This window comes from Phycodurus eques, chromosome 14 (genome assembly GCF_024500275.1).
Source record: "Phycodurus eques isolate BA_2022a chromosome 14, UOR_Pequ_1.1, whole genome shotgun sequence".
Taxonomy (NCBI): Eukaryota; Metazoa; Chordata; class Actinopteri; order Syngnathiformes; family Syngnathidae; genus Phycodurus; species Phycodurus eques.
Window position 1 is genome coordinate 25,029,852 of NC_084538.1, and position 16,580 is coordinate 25,046,431.

At 43.4% G+C, this 16,580-nt stretch overlaps 1 protein-coding gene across 1 annotated transcript in view; it reads right to left on the bottom strand.

The window, feature by feature from the left end:
• Positions 1 to 7,696: 7,696 nt before the first annotated feature.
• The window catches only part of gabrr2a (gamma-aminobutyric acid type A receptor subunit rho2a), a 90,868-nt gene continuing 81,984 nt past the window's right edge, over positions 7,697 to 16,580 (bottom strand). Inside the window, exons 5-9 of the mRNA XM_061695455.1 lie at positions 14,825 to 14,907; positions 12,525 to 12,665; positions 11,556 to 11,708; positions 10,904 to 11,112; positions 7,697 to 10,104 (exon numbers count right to left, since the gene is read on the bottom strand). Coding sequence (XP_061551439.1) covers positions 9,769 to 10,104; positions 10,904 to 11,112; positions 11,556 to 11,708; positions 12,525 to 12,665; positions 14,825 to 14,907 — 922 coding nt within the window. The 3' untranslated portion in view covers positions 7,697 to 9,768. The remainder of the gene's footprint in view (positions 10,105 to 10,903; positions 11,113 to 11,555; positions 11,709 to 12,524; positions 12,666 to 14,824; positions 14,908 to 16,580) is intronic.

The following is a 16,580-nucleotide window of genomic DNA, read 5'->3' on the forward strand; positions in this document are numbered from 1 at the left end:
GAGACCCCAGACTCTGCTTCCTCATGGGAAGGTGTGTTGGTGGAATTGAGGAGGTCTTCGAAGTATTCTCCCCAACGGCTCACAACGTCCCGAGTCGAGGTCAGCAGCGCCCCATCCCCACGATACACAGTGTTGATGTTGCACTGCTTCCCCCTCCTGAGACGCCGGATGGTGGACCAGAATTGACTTGAAGCCGTCCGGAAGTCTTTCTCCATGGCCTCAACCAACTCCTCCCATGCCCGTGTTTTTGCTTCAGCGACCACAAAAGTTGCATTTCTCTTGGCCAGCCGGTACCTTTCAGCTGCCTCAGGAATGCCACAGGCCAAAAAGGCCCGATAGGACTCTTTCTTCAGCTTGACAGCATTCCTCACATTTGTGTCCACCAACGGGTTCGGGGATTGCCACCACGAGAGGCACTGATCTACCTTAATGTCCCCCGCCTCCTCTGGAACATGAGCAAAGTTTTGTCGGAGGTGGGAGTTGAAACTCCTTCTGACAGGGTATTCTGCCAGACGTTCCCAGCAGACACTTACAATACGTTTGGGCCTGCTACGTCGGATCGGCATCTTCCCCACCATTGGAGCCAACTCAACATCAGGTGGTGATCAGTTGACAGCTCCGCTCCTCTCTTCACCCGAGTGTCCAAGACTTGTGGCCGCAAGTCCGATGACGCGACCACAAAGTCGATCATCGAACTGCAACCTAGGGTGTCCTGGTGTGTCCAAGGACAACACTGCTGCTGAATTACTGCTCCCTACTAAGTCCACAATATGGTGCATTCGTCTAACATTGACACTTGGCAAGGTGAGATTTAATGAAACCTGTTGAGCGCAATGAACAAGTGTTGTCAAGTAAACATGTAGTCTGCAAGCATGAACCTTAGCATATATCTTTGTTGTGAAAGGATAAAAGGATGCACATCTTTATTCCTTGACTGCCAACAAAAACTCTCCACAAAACACCATTGCACCAAAACTACATATGAGCGCCAAAACAGTTTCCACACGCCCCCATCGGCCTGCCTGAAAGGCATGGTCCTAGTGTCCGCCACTCAACCCCGCTTAATGGGGTAATGAAGATGGCGCCTACCAGTGTGGTCGCCTCGGTAACGCGCTCTCTAGTATTGTCTTTGTTTTTGTGTTTTTCGTCCGTCTTTGGAGACCTTACACGACTCACTTACACAAGGGGAGACCTGCTAACCATCAAGGAGGCTACTCCGGACTTTCTGTCACCAACTTTCGAATATCCGCTCATTGTTTTCCCCCGAGTTACTCACCGGAGCGGCATCCGCGGTTTCCGGCGCATGGAGACGGAAGCGGCGCCACAGAGGGAAACGAGCCGGCATTCAGGTGAAACTCCGCAAGAGAGGACACAGATTGGCGAATGTACGCTCCCTACCCAACAAAATGGACGAGCTTCATCTTCTGTTAAAGACCAGTAAAGACTTCGGACGTTCCGCGGCCATGTGCTTCAAGGAGACCTGGCTTTGCGACGCTGTACCAGATGGCGCCGTCAATGCTTCCCGGCTTCAACATTCATCGAGCGGACCGCGACAATCGACAATCATCGGGGAAAACAAAGGGCGGCGGGTTATGCCTCCATATCAACGAAAAATGGTGTACGGACGTCACGGTGCTCAGCACACACTGAAGCCCGCATTAGGAGTCGCTATTCTTAAACTGTAAACCATTCTACTCGCCACATGAGTTTGCATCGTTCATACTGGCTGGAGTCTATATTACGCCTCAAGCTAACACAAACGCTCGCCGAACAAGTCAACGAAATTGAAAAAATACACCCGGACTCACCCCTCATTATTCTCGGGGACTTTAACAAAGCTAAACTCAACCACGAACTCCCTAAATACAAGCAGCACATCGACTCTCCTACCAGGGAAAATAATACTTTAGACCACTGCTACACTACGGTAAAAAACGCATACCGTGCTGTACCTCGTGCAGCCCTGGGCTCGTCTGATCACTGCTTAATTCACTTAATACCAACGTACAGGCAAGAACTTAAATGCGCGAAGCCTACAGTGAAAACAGTCAAAACGTGGACCAATGAAGCCAAGATGAAACTTCAAAGCTGTTTAGACTGCACAGACTGGAGTGTCTTTGAAAATTCAGCTGGCAGCCTGGATGAATATACGGACACTGTCACATCCTATATCAGTTTCTGTGAAGAGGTTTGTGTCCCAATAAAATAATTTCGGACATTCAACAACAACAAGCCGTGGTTCACTGCTAAACTTAAGCAGCTTCGCCAAGCTAAGGAGGACGCATATCAGAGCGGGGACAGGGCCCTGTATAATCGAGCTAGAAACCAGCTTACTAAAGAAATTAACATTGCAAAGAGGATCTATGCAGCAAAGTTGGAAAAACAGTTTAGCGCAAACGACTCAGGTTGGCGATCAGTCTGGCATGCATTCCAATCGCTGACTAATTACAAGCGACGATCCCCCCAAGCTGAGAACAATAGCACACTACCCAACGACTTGAATACCTTCTACTGCAGATTTGAAAAGGACAGTTTCACACCACACACCCACCCGGCCGCACCCGCGACCACAACCACACCTCTGACTTCTGCGTTAACCATCCATGAGACGCATCTTCAAACAACAGAAGATTAACAGAGCAGCAGGCCCGGACCATGTGTCCCCATCCTGCCTCAAAGTCTGCGCGGACCAGCTCGCTCCAGTCTTCACTCAGATCTTCAACAGATCTTTGGAAATGTGCGAAGTTCCATCCTGTTTCAAACGCTCCACCATCATTCCAGTCCCCAAGAAACCTGCAATCTCCGGTCTGAATGAATACAGGCCTGTCGCTTTGACATCGGTCCCCCATGGTGGCAGGCGATGATCTTAACCATTGGGCCACGGCTTCCCAAGACCAGCCGGACAGGGTGCCCATGTGAGACAGGAGAAGGAGGAAAACACCACTCGCATGAAAGCATGTGCGGGGGCTGAGGAGAGAAACCGCGGCGGGGAAATTGTGCCGGCAACAGTCCCTCGCCTGCCACTATATGAGTACATAATACATAAAAACAAAACGAGCTGACATAAGCTTGGACGGCACGAACAACCAAAGTAAACAATGGTGAATGGGGCAGGGGTCAAGGAACCTCTTTACGAAAAGGAAAAAGGCTTAAACAGGGAACTCACTGGCAAACATGCACCAGGAACGCGGAGTGTTTCACCGAGCACCAACTCCGCGGGAGCAACGTCAAGATCATCCTTCGGAAATCGAGCGCAACCCGAGCATGAGCCATGGCAGACGGACCCAGTTACTATCAGAAAGCACAGCACGCAGCGCAGCTTTCAGTGACCGGTGAAAACGTTCGCACAAACCATTGGCCTGCAGGTGGTAGGCAGTAGTGCGGTGTACCCGCTCATCGAAGGACTCCGCCAAGACTGTCCAGAGTTTGGACACAAACTGAGGTCCTCTATCAGAGGTGACATCCAATGGCGTGCCAAAATCTGCAACCCATGTCTACAGAGATTGTGGAGGACAGGGGAACTACTTCTGGCCACCTGGTAGGATGATCCACCGTAGTGAGCAGATGTGTAAAACCCTGCGAAGGAGGTAAGGGGGCTACCAGGTCCACGTGCACGTGGTCAAACCTCCTGACCGGAATTAGAAAAGGTTGGAGAATGGCTTTGGTGTGCCGGTGGACTTTGGTGCACTGACATGCACATTGCCGCCCACCCCCTGACGTCCTTGCGTAGTTCAGGTTAGAAAGACCACCAGCTTGACCGACACACGAACACCAGGATGTGAGAGGGAGTTGACAGCGTCAAAACCCCGGCAGCGCCATTTTACTGGAACTACAGGACAGGGGTGGCCAGTCGACACATAAAAGAAGAGTGGAACCGCCTTCTAGTATCACCATCTCCTCAAGCTTAAGAGAGTGCAGATGTCAGGCTCATCGGGCTGATCATCTGCCATTAAGGAAAAATCTATCCCAAGTTGCACCAGACACACAAGCGCGCGTGATAAAGAGTCGGCCACTGAGTTACACTTACCGGCCACATGCTGAATGTCTGTCATAAACTAAGAAATGGCTGCCAAATGGAGCTCACATCGATCTTCAATAGATCTCTGGGACTGTGTGAAGTACCATCCTGCGTCAAACTCCACCATCATACCAGTCCCCAAGAAAATGTGCAGGAAAAATCATCCAAGCCCAAAGGCGACAGCATATTATCCATAAGGTGTACCGCTGTGCCATCGCAAATACTCTGTCTGGATCCATGAAAGTAATATTTCTGTCTTACTTGATGAATATAAAATGCACACTGATCCCCGTTAATAGAGTTGAATTTTTTTTTACCTATGTATGCAATGCGAGATGGTCATCTGAATAATCAATTTGTAATGCATGATCCATTCTGCATATTTTAATTCAAATTGCTGTAATTTGTGGGACATCCTTTTTGAAATTGGAGGAAAATAGGATAACATTATTTCAAATACTGTCACTGATGGTGTAGTGGTACACTCGCCTGACTTTGGTGCGGGCAGCGTGGGTTCAGTTTCCACTCAGTGATGGTGTGAATGGGAGTGCGAATGTGCCCTGTGACTGACTGGCGACCAGTTCAGGGTGTAGACCTTTCGCTCGAAGTCAACTGGGATAGGCTCCAGTGTCCCGCGACACTAACCAGGATAAGCGGTGTTGAAAATGGATGGAAATTGATTATTTCAAATAAATACACCAACCAGTCCAGGAACTTTGAGTTCCTGGTAGCAAAAGGTTCCTGTGGCCCTTGTGGTTTGTGTTTCCATCGCACTAATTAATTCAGGGTACCTGAAGCAAATAAGGCTGATGTTGCTCACTACTGACACCTACTGGATCGAAAAAAAATGCTGGTATTTCAAGCTTTCAATGTCTTATTTTATATCTTAATCTAAATTTCAAGTATTTTTTATACCTTTAAAACCTAACCCTTTATCCAGGTGAACTAGGTTCGATTCTCATTTGCCATGCCAACCTGGCTGCAGACAGTCTTTGAGGCAGGGAGTTTTATTATATACAGGTACATTTCATTAAATTAGAATATATTTATGATATTTTATTGAGATGACATACACTTGGAGTCACTGATGGTGTAGTGGTGCACTCGCCTGACTTTGGTGTGGGCAGCGTGGGTTCAGCTCCCACTCAGTGACGGTGCGAATGGTTGTCCATGTCTATATGTGCCCTGCAACTGACTGGCGACCAGTTCAGGGTGTAGTCTGCCTTTCGCCCGAAGTCAGCTGGGATAGGCTCCAGCGCCCCGTGACCCTAACCAGAATAAGCGGTGTTGAAAATGGATGGATGGATGGATGGATGGATGGACATACACTGGGTTTGGAAAGTATTCACACCTCCTGAAATTTTTCACTCTTTGTTATATTGCAGCAGCACGGTGGCTGACAGCCTCACAGTTCTGAGGACCCGGGTTCAATCCCCGGCCCCGCCTGTGTGGAGTTTGCATGTTCTCCCTGTGCCTGCGTGGGTTTTCTCCGGGCACTCCGGTTTCCTCCCACTTCCCAAAAACATGCATCAATTGGAGACTCTAAATTGCCCGTAGGTGTGAATTTGAATGCCCTGCAATTGGCAGGCAACCAGTTCAGGGTGTACCCCGCCTCCTGCCCGATGATAGCTGGGATAGGCTCCAGCACGCCCGCGACCCTAGTGAGGAGAAGCGGCTCAGAAAATGGATGGATGGATGTTATATTGCAGCCATTTGCTAAAAACGGAATTGTTGAAATTTTTGCAGATATATTAAAAAAGAAAAACTGAATTATCACACAGCCATAATTGTTCAGACCCTTTGCTGTGACACCCATATATTTAACTCGGGTCCTGTCCATTTCTTCTGATCATCCTTGCGATGGTTCTACACCTTCATTGGAGTCCAGCCACACACCTGTCTATATAAGACCTTACAGCTCACAGTGCATGTCAAAGCAAATGAGAATCACAAAGTCAAAAGAACTGCCTGAAGAGCTCAGAGACAGAATTGTGGCAAGGCACAGATCTGGCCAAGGTTGCGAAAATATTTCTGCGGCACTTAAGGTTCCTAAGAGCACAGTGGCCTTCAAAATCCTTAAATGGAAGACGTTTGGGACGACCAGAACCCTTCATACAGCTGGCCGTCTGGCCAAACTGAGCAATCGGGGGAGAAGAGCCTTGGTGAGAGAGGTAAAGAAGAACCCAAAGATCCCTGTGGCTGGGCTCCAGAGATGCATTCGGGAGATGGGAGAAAGTTCTCGAAAGTCAACCATAACTGCAGCCCTCTACCAGTTGGGGTTTTATGGCAGAGTAGCCCGACAGAAGCCTCTCCTCAATGCAAAACACATGAAAGCCCGCATGGAGTTTGCCCAAAAAATAAATCCCCTGAAGGACTCCAAGATGGTGAGAAATAAGATTCTCTGGTCTGATGAGACCAAGGTAGAACTTTTTGGCCTTAATTGTAAGCAGTATGTGTGGATAAAACCAGGCATTGCTCATCACCTGTCCAATACAGTCCCAACAGTGAAGCATGGTGGTGGCAGCATCATGCTGTGGGGGTGTTTTTCAGCTGCAGGGATAGGACGACTTGTTGCTATTGAAGGAAAAATGATGCGGCCAAGTACAGGTATATCCTGGATGAGAACCTTCTCCAGAGCGCTCAGGACCTCAGACTGGGCCGAAGGTTCACCTTCCAACAAACAGCGAAGCACACAGCAAAAATAATGAAGCAGTGGCTTCAGAACAACTCCGTACCTGTTCTCGATTGGCCCAGGCAGAGCCTTAACTTAAACCCAATTGAGCATCTCTGGAGAGACCTGAAAATGGCTGTCCACCAACGTTCACCATCCAACCTGACAGAATTAGTGAGCTTAATCAACCACAGCAAACAGAATGAGAGTATTGTTGAGATTCTTACTAATGGTTTCAGAAAAGAGGTCTATAGAGGTCAAAGTAAATTTGGAGTTTCGTTTTTCTCCACTAATGCACTGCTTTCCTGCATTTTGATTTCAAGGCCATTACCATCATGGTGCTCCTCCATGGTGTTTTAGGTTAGCTCAAGGCTGTTTTACTTTTAATAGGAGCAACAGCATCCAAGACATAGGAGCTTCCCGATGTCAATTTATCCAGAATTTGATCAACTGTCTGCATTCACAGTTGGTGATACAGCTATGATTTCCATAAACTTAGTACTGGTGTTCTCATTTATGTTGGTTGTCTGAACATTTTGGCAAAGAACACACAGATAGGATGAGAAATCACTAAGTCCTAAATGTCAACTGATAAAATGTCAACATCGTTATAGATTGCCAGGTCTAGAGTGTGGCCTTGATTGTGTGTGTAGGGCTTTTCACTTGTTGTGAGAGGACAAAAACAGCAGAGCGTTCTTTGCTATTTTTTTTTCCCATGTTATTGTTAAAATTGTTAAAATGAATGTAAAAGAACAGAAGTTGGAGCGAGCAAATCCACCCCCCCCCCTTTTTTTTTTTTTTTTTTTTTATATTAATTTTTTATTTTTTTTTAACACCCATTCGACACTTGTGCAACTTGTGTGTTGGTGCTACCTCATTAAGACTGGTGCTATAGCTTCAGAGTAAAATGTCTCAATCATAAGTCATAATGATGTCATTAATTAACAGTAATTTGTTGACCAGTGATCCAATAGACAGACAGAAAGATAGACAGATAGATAGATAGATTAGATGGATAGAGATTTTATTCGTCCTGTGAGGGAAATTAGATCGTCACAGCAGCAATATTCACAATTACAACAACAACAAAAATAGGATCAACCAACAAAGTGAAAAGAGAAAAAGACAATACAAAGGCAGCATTTGAGGCATTCCATGTCCCACAATATGAATGTTAAAGTCTCCTCTGATGACTAAAAAGTGAATAGAGCTACCGTTGCAGAGATAACAAAGGACACTGGTTTGTTGTAAGGTTGAAATGCTACACTCACTTAACTTTGTAGCTCTACTTTCTTTGTTTCTCATTACTTTAACCAACTTTCTGTTACTTGTAATCATAGGGACAAAAAAATAAATAATTAAAAAATTCCTCCTGAACTCCATCGGGCCCTGACTTATTCTGGGGAAAATCATTATTGATATCAGCATTGCAGCCTGGACCCAGGACTCGCAGTTAGGATTTTTCATGAACAGAGAGCGGGCTTGACGACCTTGGATGGATGGTTGTTTTGTGCGTAGTGGAATAGGAGGTGCTGAACGATGAAGAAGGTTAAGGGTTGAGACTATAGGAGATGGACGGGGTGTGAGTTGAATTCCAATATTGACAAGGTTCTCAGTGAAATTCAGGAGAATCATTCGGACTGGGTGAGCTGGAAAAGGAAAGGGGTTGTGAAAATTGGTAAAATACGGAGTCTTGTTTTGGGCTTTGAGGTTGACTCTTCTTGTACCTCCTGGGGTTGGCGGTGAAGGGGAAGACTCCATTTGTTTGGGTGAAGTTGAAGCTTGCTTCTGCATCTGCTGTCCATCGGAGTGCTGTCTTGTCTGTTGTTCCGCATTATTTTGTCTCTTGGTTTTGGTTGGTGTCGTTGCGTGACACACAGTAAAAAATATTGGAAGTCAGTAATTTCACTCCTTGTTTATTTAGACAGATATCGTCTGGCTTGTAAAGGTGTTTGCGTTCCCCAAAAATGGAGTTCACTGATTGAGCAGTACACACATCATTTAGCCATCTATTTAACATCAATAATCTGCTGGAGTGTTCCTATCCTTGTTGTACTGTTGGCAGAGGTCCACTCAAAAACACAGCATTCAGACATGACACTTTGCTCAGGAAATCATTAAAATCCTGTTTCAGTACCTCTTAATGCTGCTTCAGAACATCCAGAATTCCTGTGTGTATGATAACAGATTTCCCTGTTGAGCGAGCTTCACGATTTTGTCAGAGATATTTGTTACCATGTCATAGGTAAAATACAGTACAAATTAAAAGTTCAACGATTAATTTTCAATGATCCCATTCCAACTCACGTTTAAGTAGTCCCATACATGGGACTGCGCCAAAATACTTTTTTATCTAACAGCAACAACAAAAACAGAATCACCCCTTAAAAACAAATTCGAATGGGGACTGGATGCACCTAACTTACTTACCTAACTAGGTATTGTTATCTGGTTGGAAGCTTACAAAACCTCATCAAATGGGTAAACCCTAACGAAAAACCTCAGGTTTGGCTACAATTAGAACAGACAGATTGTAATAACACCCAATTTTCAGACCTCCCATTCATTTCAACCCTCCTATGCCTATGAAATAATTGCATCTACTTTGTTAGAACCCTGTAAATGTTCCCAATTCTGGCACAATCCTTACTTAGAGATAAGCAAAATGCCTCTTTGCTTCAGCACACCAGAACAATAAGGATTTAATAACCATATCACAATACGTAAGACATCTCACAACCTGTTGCAAGTACTGTATGTGAAATAAGAGTTGCAAATTCCTTTAAAAAAAAAAAAAAAAAATCCAGAAAAGAATGTCAACACTTCAGACTACATTATAGCCACCAGATTAATAAGACAAAAATAATGAGTTATTATATAGCACCAATTTAATGTACATCGTTCTGTAACTTTTAGCACAAATGTTTTGTGTTTTGTTCAGAAACTGTCCACGACCTCAAGCACCAGACATATGATCCAAGAGTCATTTCTAATTAGTTGGGAAATTTAATATTTAATGGAGCATGTAATCTGTCTGTGTAACAATTTCTATGACTGTAGACCTAAATAAGGTGTGTGTTCAGCAGTAGACAGACCAATAGATAAGGTTGAAGAAAATGTACGACCCAGGGAAAATCATACGGGAGTATTTGTCAATGGCATGCGTGTTTTGGATAATGTTCAGGGTACGTAGGCTCTTCTTCTTCTTGGTCGTGGTCGACTCACTGCTCACTGACAGATGAACCACCATATGTTCTGGTTTTTCTGAAACGTCATGCATTTCTTCCTGCTCCTCCTCGGGCACCATGGGCTCGTCAGTGTAGCCGGCAAGACTGTTGGTGTCGGCCTCGCTGTAAGTCCCATCTAACATTGCCATGGTTCTTGTTTGGGAAATGCCACATGTGCAGGGCAGTGACTATTAGGAAAGAAACATGCAATAATTTAATGAGAAAACATGTCAATACGTGAGGTTAATAACAATGCAAATGCAAACTTAAACTGACACTTTTTTTGGTAGAAAATACTTCATTGAAAATCCCGAATATTTTAAAATAATACGTAACACAGAGTAACTCCAAAATCTTGCAATTTGTTATTTGAATTGCAAAAAAATATAGATGAACACAAAAAGCCTTTATACAAAATACAAAAGTCAAGACGTCAGATATCCTAGCTTTTATCCATCAAAAAAGGTAGCGTGCCATTCCGCGAATCTGAGTTGGACCATGACAAGGACTAGAGGTACAAACAACAATAATATATTAATTAATGGCTCTATTTTAATAGTGCTTGGATTGAAATCTATGTTTTCACTGTGCTTACGAGTTCTCTATCTCGCTTTCTCAGATGCAGATACGGGGTGGTCTGTCTCTCAAATGACCCCTATGATTTACTGGTCATCATCATGCCATTCTGTGAGCTGTGTTAAATAATGTCAGTTCGGAAAAGGATGAGGACCAAATAACATTCTCAAATGAGAACCAGACCAAAAAGGTTATGTGTACCCCTGAATACAGTGCATTTCAAAAACCACTACTTGCTGTAAAATACTGTGAAAAAAACAGTTCTTGCTCCCTAAACCTCAGTTTCAATTGCTGCTCTTGTTTTCTATGCGGTTGACAGGAGAGAGTCGGAGATTTGTCCTTACAATAGAGTGTAGGGAAAAGATAGGAGACTTTCTCATAATGTCAAACAAGCAGGAGAAACAAACTTACCTGGGATCGTGCCCGTTCTCTCATTTTACGTTCCCGACGGTCCTGGACAGTGGACAGGTAGTTGACCGCAGCATACTCCAACACAGATAAGAAGACAAAAACAAAGCTGACCCAGAGGTAAATGTCCACTGCCTTGATGTACGATACCCGAGGCATAGATGCATTCACACCAGTGATGATGGTGGACATAGTTAGCACAGTGGTGATACCTAGACAGAAGATCAATAACATTACCTCATGTTTTGAAATGTCATACCCAACCAGATACACAGTGTGCTATCTTACTGGATTTAATAACACGCTCATTTACATCAGATGATGTAATATGATCCAACAGCCCTTTAATAAAGGTAATAAAGAAGTCTTATTTCTCCTCAGGTAGTGGGGGGTGTCGTGGTCTGTCTTGCTTGGGGAGTCCAGGGGGTCTAGACCGGCCCTGCATATCACTAGTCATCAACACACAAAACCAAGGGCTAAGGGTTAGATTGAGGCTGAAGGATAGAACTGACGTTGGCCCCAAATGAAGCTGGAGTTGAAAAGCCTACAAAGAACACATATTCCCTTTGGTGAACTACCCACAAACCAGTGACCACCTAGCTGTCAAGTTATTGTACCTATTCAGGATCCCAACTTTAAAGGAGGATTTTATTACCCAAGGAAACTCTGGCTGGCACAGCCCGGCGGTCAATCCAAAATGACACCCATGATAGCATGACCATTAGTGTGGCAGGAAAATATGTCTGCAGCAGAAAGAAGAAGATGTGGCGTCTCAGCGTGAAGTTGATGTACAGGCGATTGTACCAGCCTGAAAAGACAGTGAGAGTACAGCTCAGTTCGATGTACAAGTAAGAATAAACAATATAGAAACTCATGCCCCAGTGAGGAGTTCTTGTATGTGGTATGGTGCATGGCTAAAATTGTGACAGTTTTGCTTTTGTTAATTGTGCCTTTTTTGAGAAAACAACAGGCGAGCAGTTCTCCCCTAAAACACCTTACAAAATGCAGGAAAACAACCACATTTTGCCTTCCATGTATTTTCTACAAATGATATTGTAATAATGCAGTATTTTTTGGAGACGATAATGTGGATGCTAAGCTTAGAATTGTGCCTTTGTGACTTCTTCACTGACACACAGTTCTCTTACTCTATGATGTGCTTTTCAAACATGGTTGCAGTTTACGACACCAAAATATTTTCGTTATTAAACATTGCCATTGTTAAACAGTAAACTGTAATTCCTCAAATCTTTATTATTGTGTTATGCCCTGTAGCTGGCAAAATAGCTATGTTTAACATCGGCCACATTTTGTAATCACTGTCCGATTTGTTTAAACACTAAAATGCACTGAGTGGGGTATTGACAAATGACATATATTTGACATAAATTACACTAACTGCTTATTCATAACACGTTTGATTTATTTATGTCAGCTATCTGTGAGGGCCGATATTTTGGCATTTCTTCTGTTGTATCAGTATCAGAAGCACTAAAAACAATAAAACCAAAATTTAAGTGTATCATGCATGTCATTTTGGGAAAAATCTGTTAAAATCTACATTCGGGTTACAGAAAACAAGACTAATTTCCATTTTTTTTGCATTACAATATTCTTGAGTTACCTGTGCTGCTGTAGAAGGCCAAACGAGATGTAGTGTGGAACTTTTGGATAAGGAACTGTGATAACGAAATACGATCATCAGTACTTAGGGACTCATCACCGCTTTTCCAGTAAAGCATCAAGTCTTCATCTGTGTATGCATCTGTAAAATATCAAACAGCATTGTTTTAAATACACTAATTAAAAATCTCAGCAACTGCTGTTTTATAGTATATATTTGTCACTTCTTTAAACATCGTGTGTATATACAGTATTTTATCACATTTGAGCGACTATCGTTATACTTTATAATGTCAGAGGTTGCAAATGGGTCGACCAAAGTACCCACACACCTCCTGAATGGAATTTATTCTCCCGAGATAGGAGATGGAAATTCCCCACACTTTGTGGGCAGAGTGAGACAGCTAAAAAGAGACAGATCCTGAAAGATGACTAGATCTTGCTGGCAAGATAGGTGGTCATGGATCTGGCCTGTTATACAGGGGGACTATTTTGGTTGTTAACAATCTCACTGAGTCGATGTTCTGGCACCAGATTAAAGTTGTTAAACCTTCAGACACTATCCTGACAGGGATACAAAAGAGGCAGTAACAATCTCTCCTCTTCTGGGGAGGTCATCACTGGACCAGATCCTTACCTGTGGTGGAAGGCGGTCAGGGCCTGATCCACCTCTGCAGTCAAGTTACATCTTATCAACTTCAAACTATACAGCAATTGCTTTGCCATAAATGACAGCTTTGTAGTGAAATAGCATCTGTGCTGCTTTGCAAAGAAATGAACTTGAGCTATGATAGGTACCTGTTTCTTCTGGAACTAGATGGAATGAACTACGACCAGCTCTTTTTATCACTCTGTTCTCAGAGCATAGTGAACAGTTTTAAAGGTCCAGAGAGACTGCTCCAAATGGTATGGCCGTATTGGGGAGGAGCCCCTATTTCGTAACTCCTTGAAATGATGCAGGATACTCAGCTCTGACAGTATGATAAAAGCCTTTATTGTAGGTGAACTCACGTTCAATCTGATTTAAGATCAGAAATACAGTGGAAAGCAGTTGCTACACTGTGGCAAAAGGCTGGTATTATATCAACTCGCTTAATAGAAAACGTATTGCAAGAAGTGACCGATGCCCTTCGTGGTTTATTCAGAGAAGCACTTAAGGAAGAGACAACTATGGATCAACCAGTGCTACGGCCTGAAATTCCATCTGTAACTGTGCTGCAGTGAGGGAGCAGGAAGATGGTACCTTCCTCTCTATTAAAAACACCAGCACGACAGGACTTAGCAGAGATGTCAAATATGGCCTTGTATATGGTGTCTGAGAAGATTCATAACAGAACATCACTGATCGGTGTACGGCAGTCGAGTTGGGTGGGTGTTTTCATGCCAGGATCATCTCCTAAGGGCAAGCTGTACAAATCCCCCATGGCACAACACAGTGCTGATCTTCAGTGTAGGGTGGTGGTGGGGCTGTGGCCATAAAAAGGCAAGTGGCACATATAAACCCTTAGGCTGAGAGTCACTGTCCGTTTTGTCATCGTGAAGAAACTCTGCTTCACCTACAGTTCAGTTGTCCTAGACTATGTCCCCTTTTATCTCTGCTGTAACCTTTGCTTGAAGGTTTTGGAGAAGTTGTAGACCAGTCTGTTAACAAAGTAAATTTCCTCATTGGTCATGCAAAAATGTCAGTCTGGCTGAGCAGAAGAGCCAAACAAAAGGTACAGGCTGTACAGATGCTGCAGTCATGTTTAGAGCTCTTGTAGCTGCTAGGTTAGAAGTGTAATCTACATATTTCAGAATGACATAAGTTAGACAAATTGTGATTGTATTTGGGGCTATGCAGGTGTTTTATGCACAGTAAACACACATCCAAAAGACCAAATACCAATATCTTGTTTTTAACTTCTGAATCACAGTGTCGTTGTTTTTCTCGTTGTGCCAATATACATTGTGTAGTTTGCATTGTTGTATGTAATTGAACAACTTGATCATCAGGGATCAGTTAAAGGTCAAAGGTCTCCCTCTCAAATTACTTTGACTTGACTTTGTATTGTTTTTAATTTTTATTTTTTTAATCATATCATTGATCATATACGATATAGTTGTCTGAACATTGAAAGTATGCTATAAAAAATCCTTGTCATTCATTGGAGCACATCTTTTTTCTCCTTAGGAGCTCTTTTAGGGGTTAAGCCAAAGGCAGCTTCCTTGATCCATCCTCTTTTATCGAACAGAATAAGTAGGTGAGAAAAATTATGGATGAATGAATGTGTATAACTACTTGATTAAAGATGCTCAACTCACAGCTTTCCAATTCCAGGGTACAAGTCTGAGAATCCAGGGGAAATCGGCTGAAGTCCATGTTACAAGCTGCAGTCACTGTGACTCTGAGAACAATAGACACATCAGGAGGACAATCACGACATTGCATACATTCGTCTGTCGTACTTGAAACTGTCAAGTGAGGCATAATCCTGAATCCTGGATGACAAAGCAGACTCACCAAAACAAAGTAATCAAACATAATTTATTATTATTTACAAGGGAGCAGGATCAATGTGACAAAACAAAAAAAACAGATAGTCCATTGTACTTCATTTGAGTTCATGCAAAGGTCGGTGAGCAATAACTCCATTGTCGTCAATTATCCCAAACTGTCACACTTCAAAGGGGGGTGTCCCAGATTCCTGGTCGTTGGGTCAGTCTATAGAAATACATACAAACATAAAAACAGGATACATTGATTTGTAAATCATGTTCAACCTATATTTAGTTGAATACACTACAAAGACAAGATATTTAATGTTAATGCTGATAACCTTTTTTTTTTTTTTTTTTTTTAGCAAACAACCATTAACTTAGAATTTTATGGCTGCAACACGTTCCAAAAAAGCTGGGACAGATGGCACAAAAGACTGAGAAAGTTGAGGAACGCTCATCAAACACGTGTTTGGAACATCCCACAGGTGAACAGGCTAATTGAGAACAGGTGGGTGCCATGATTGGGTATAAAAGGAGCTTCCCTGAATTGCTCAGTCATTCACAAGAAAAGATGGGGCGAGGTTCGCCTCTTTGTTAACAAGTGCGTGAGAAAGTAGTCCAACAATTTAAGGACAATGTTGCTCAACGTACAATTGCAAGGAATTTAGGGATTTCATCATCTACGGTCCATAATATCATCAAAAGGTTCAGAGAATCTGGAGAAATCACTGCATGTAAGCGGCAAGGCCGAAAACCAACATTGAATGCCCGTGACCTTCGATCCCTCATCAAAAACCGACATCAATGTGTAAAGGATATCACCACATGGGCTCAGGAACACTTCAGAAAACCAATGTCAGTAAATACAGTTCGGCGTTACATCCGTGAGTGCAACTTGAAACTCTACTATGGAAAGCAAAAGCCATTTATTAACAACACCCAGAAACGCCGCCGGCTTCTCTGGGCCCGAGCTCATCGAAGATGGACTGATGCAAAGTGGAAAAGTGTTCTGTGGTCCGACGAGTCCACATTTCAAATTGTTTTTGGAAATTGTGGAAGTCGTGTTCCCCGGGCCAAAGAGGAAAAGAACTATCCGGACTGTTATGGACACAAAGTTCAAAAGATGGTATGGGGCTGTGTTAGTGTCAATGGCATGGGTAAATTATACATCTGTGAAGGCACCATTAATGCTGAAAGGCACATACAAGTTTTGGAGAAACATATGCTGCCATCCAAGCAACGTCTTTTTCATGGACGCCCCTGCTTATTTCAGCAAGACAATGCCAAACCACATTCTGCACGTGTTACAACAGCATGGCTTCATAGTAAAAGAGTGCGGGTACGAGACTGGCCTGCCTGCAGTCCAGACCTGTCTCCCATTGAAAATGTGTGACGCATTATGAAGTGTATAATATGACAACGGCTGAAGCTGTACATCAAGCAAGAATGGGAAAGAATTCCACTTGCAAAGCTTCAACAATTAGCGTCCTCAGTTCCCAAATGTTTATTGAACGTTGTTAAAAGAAAATGTGATGTAACACAGTAGTAAACATGACCCTGTCCCAGCTTTTTTGGAACG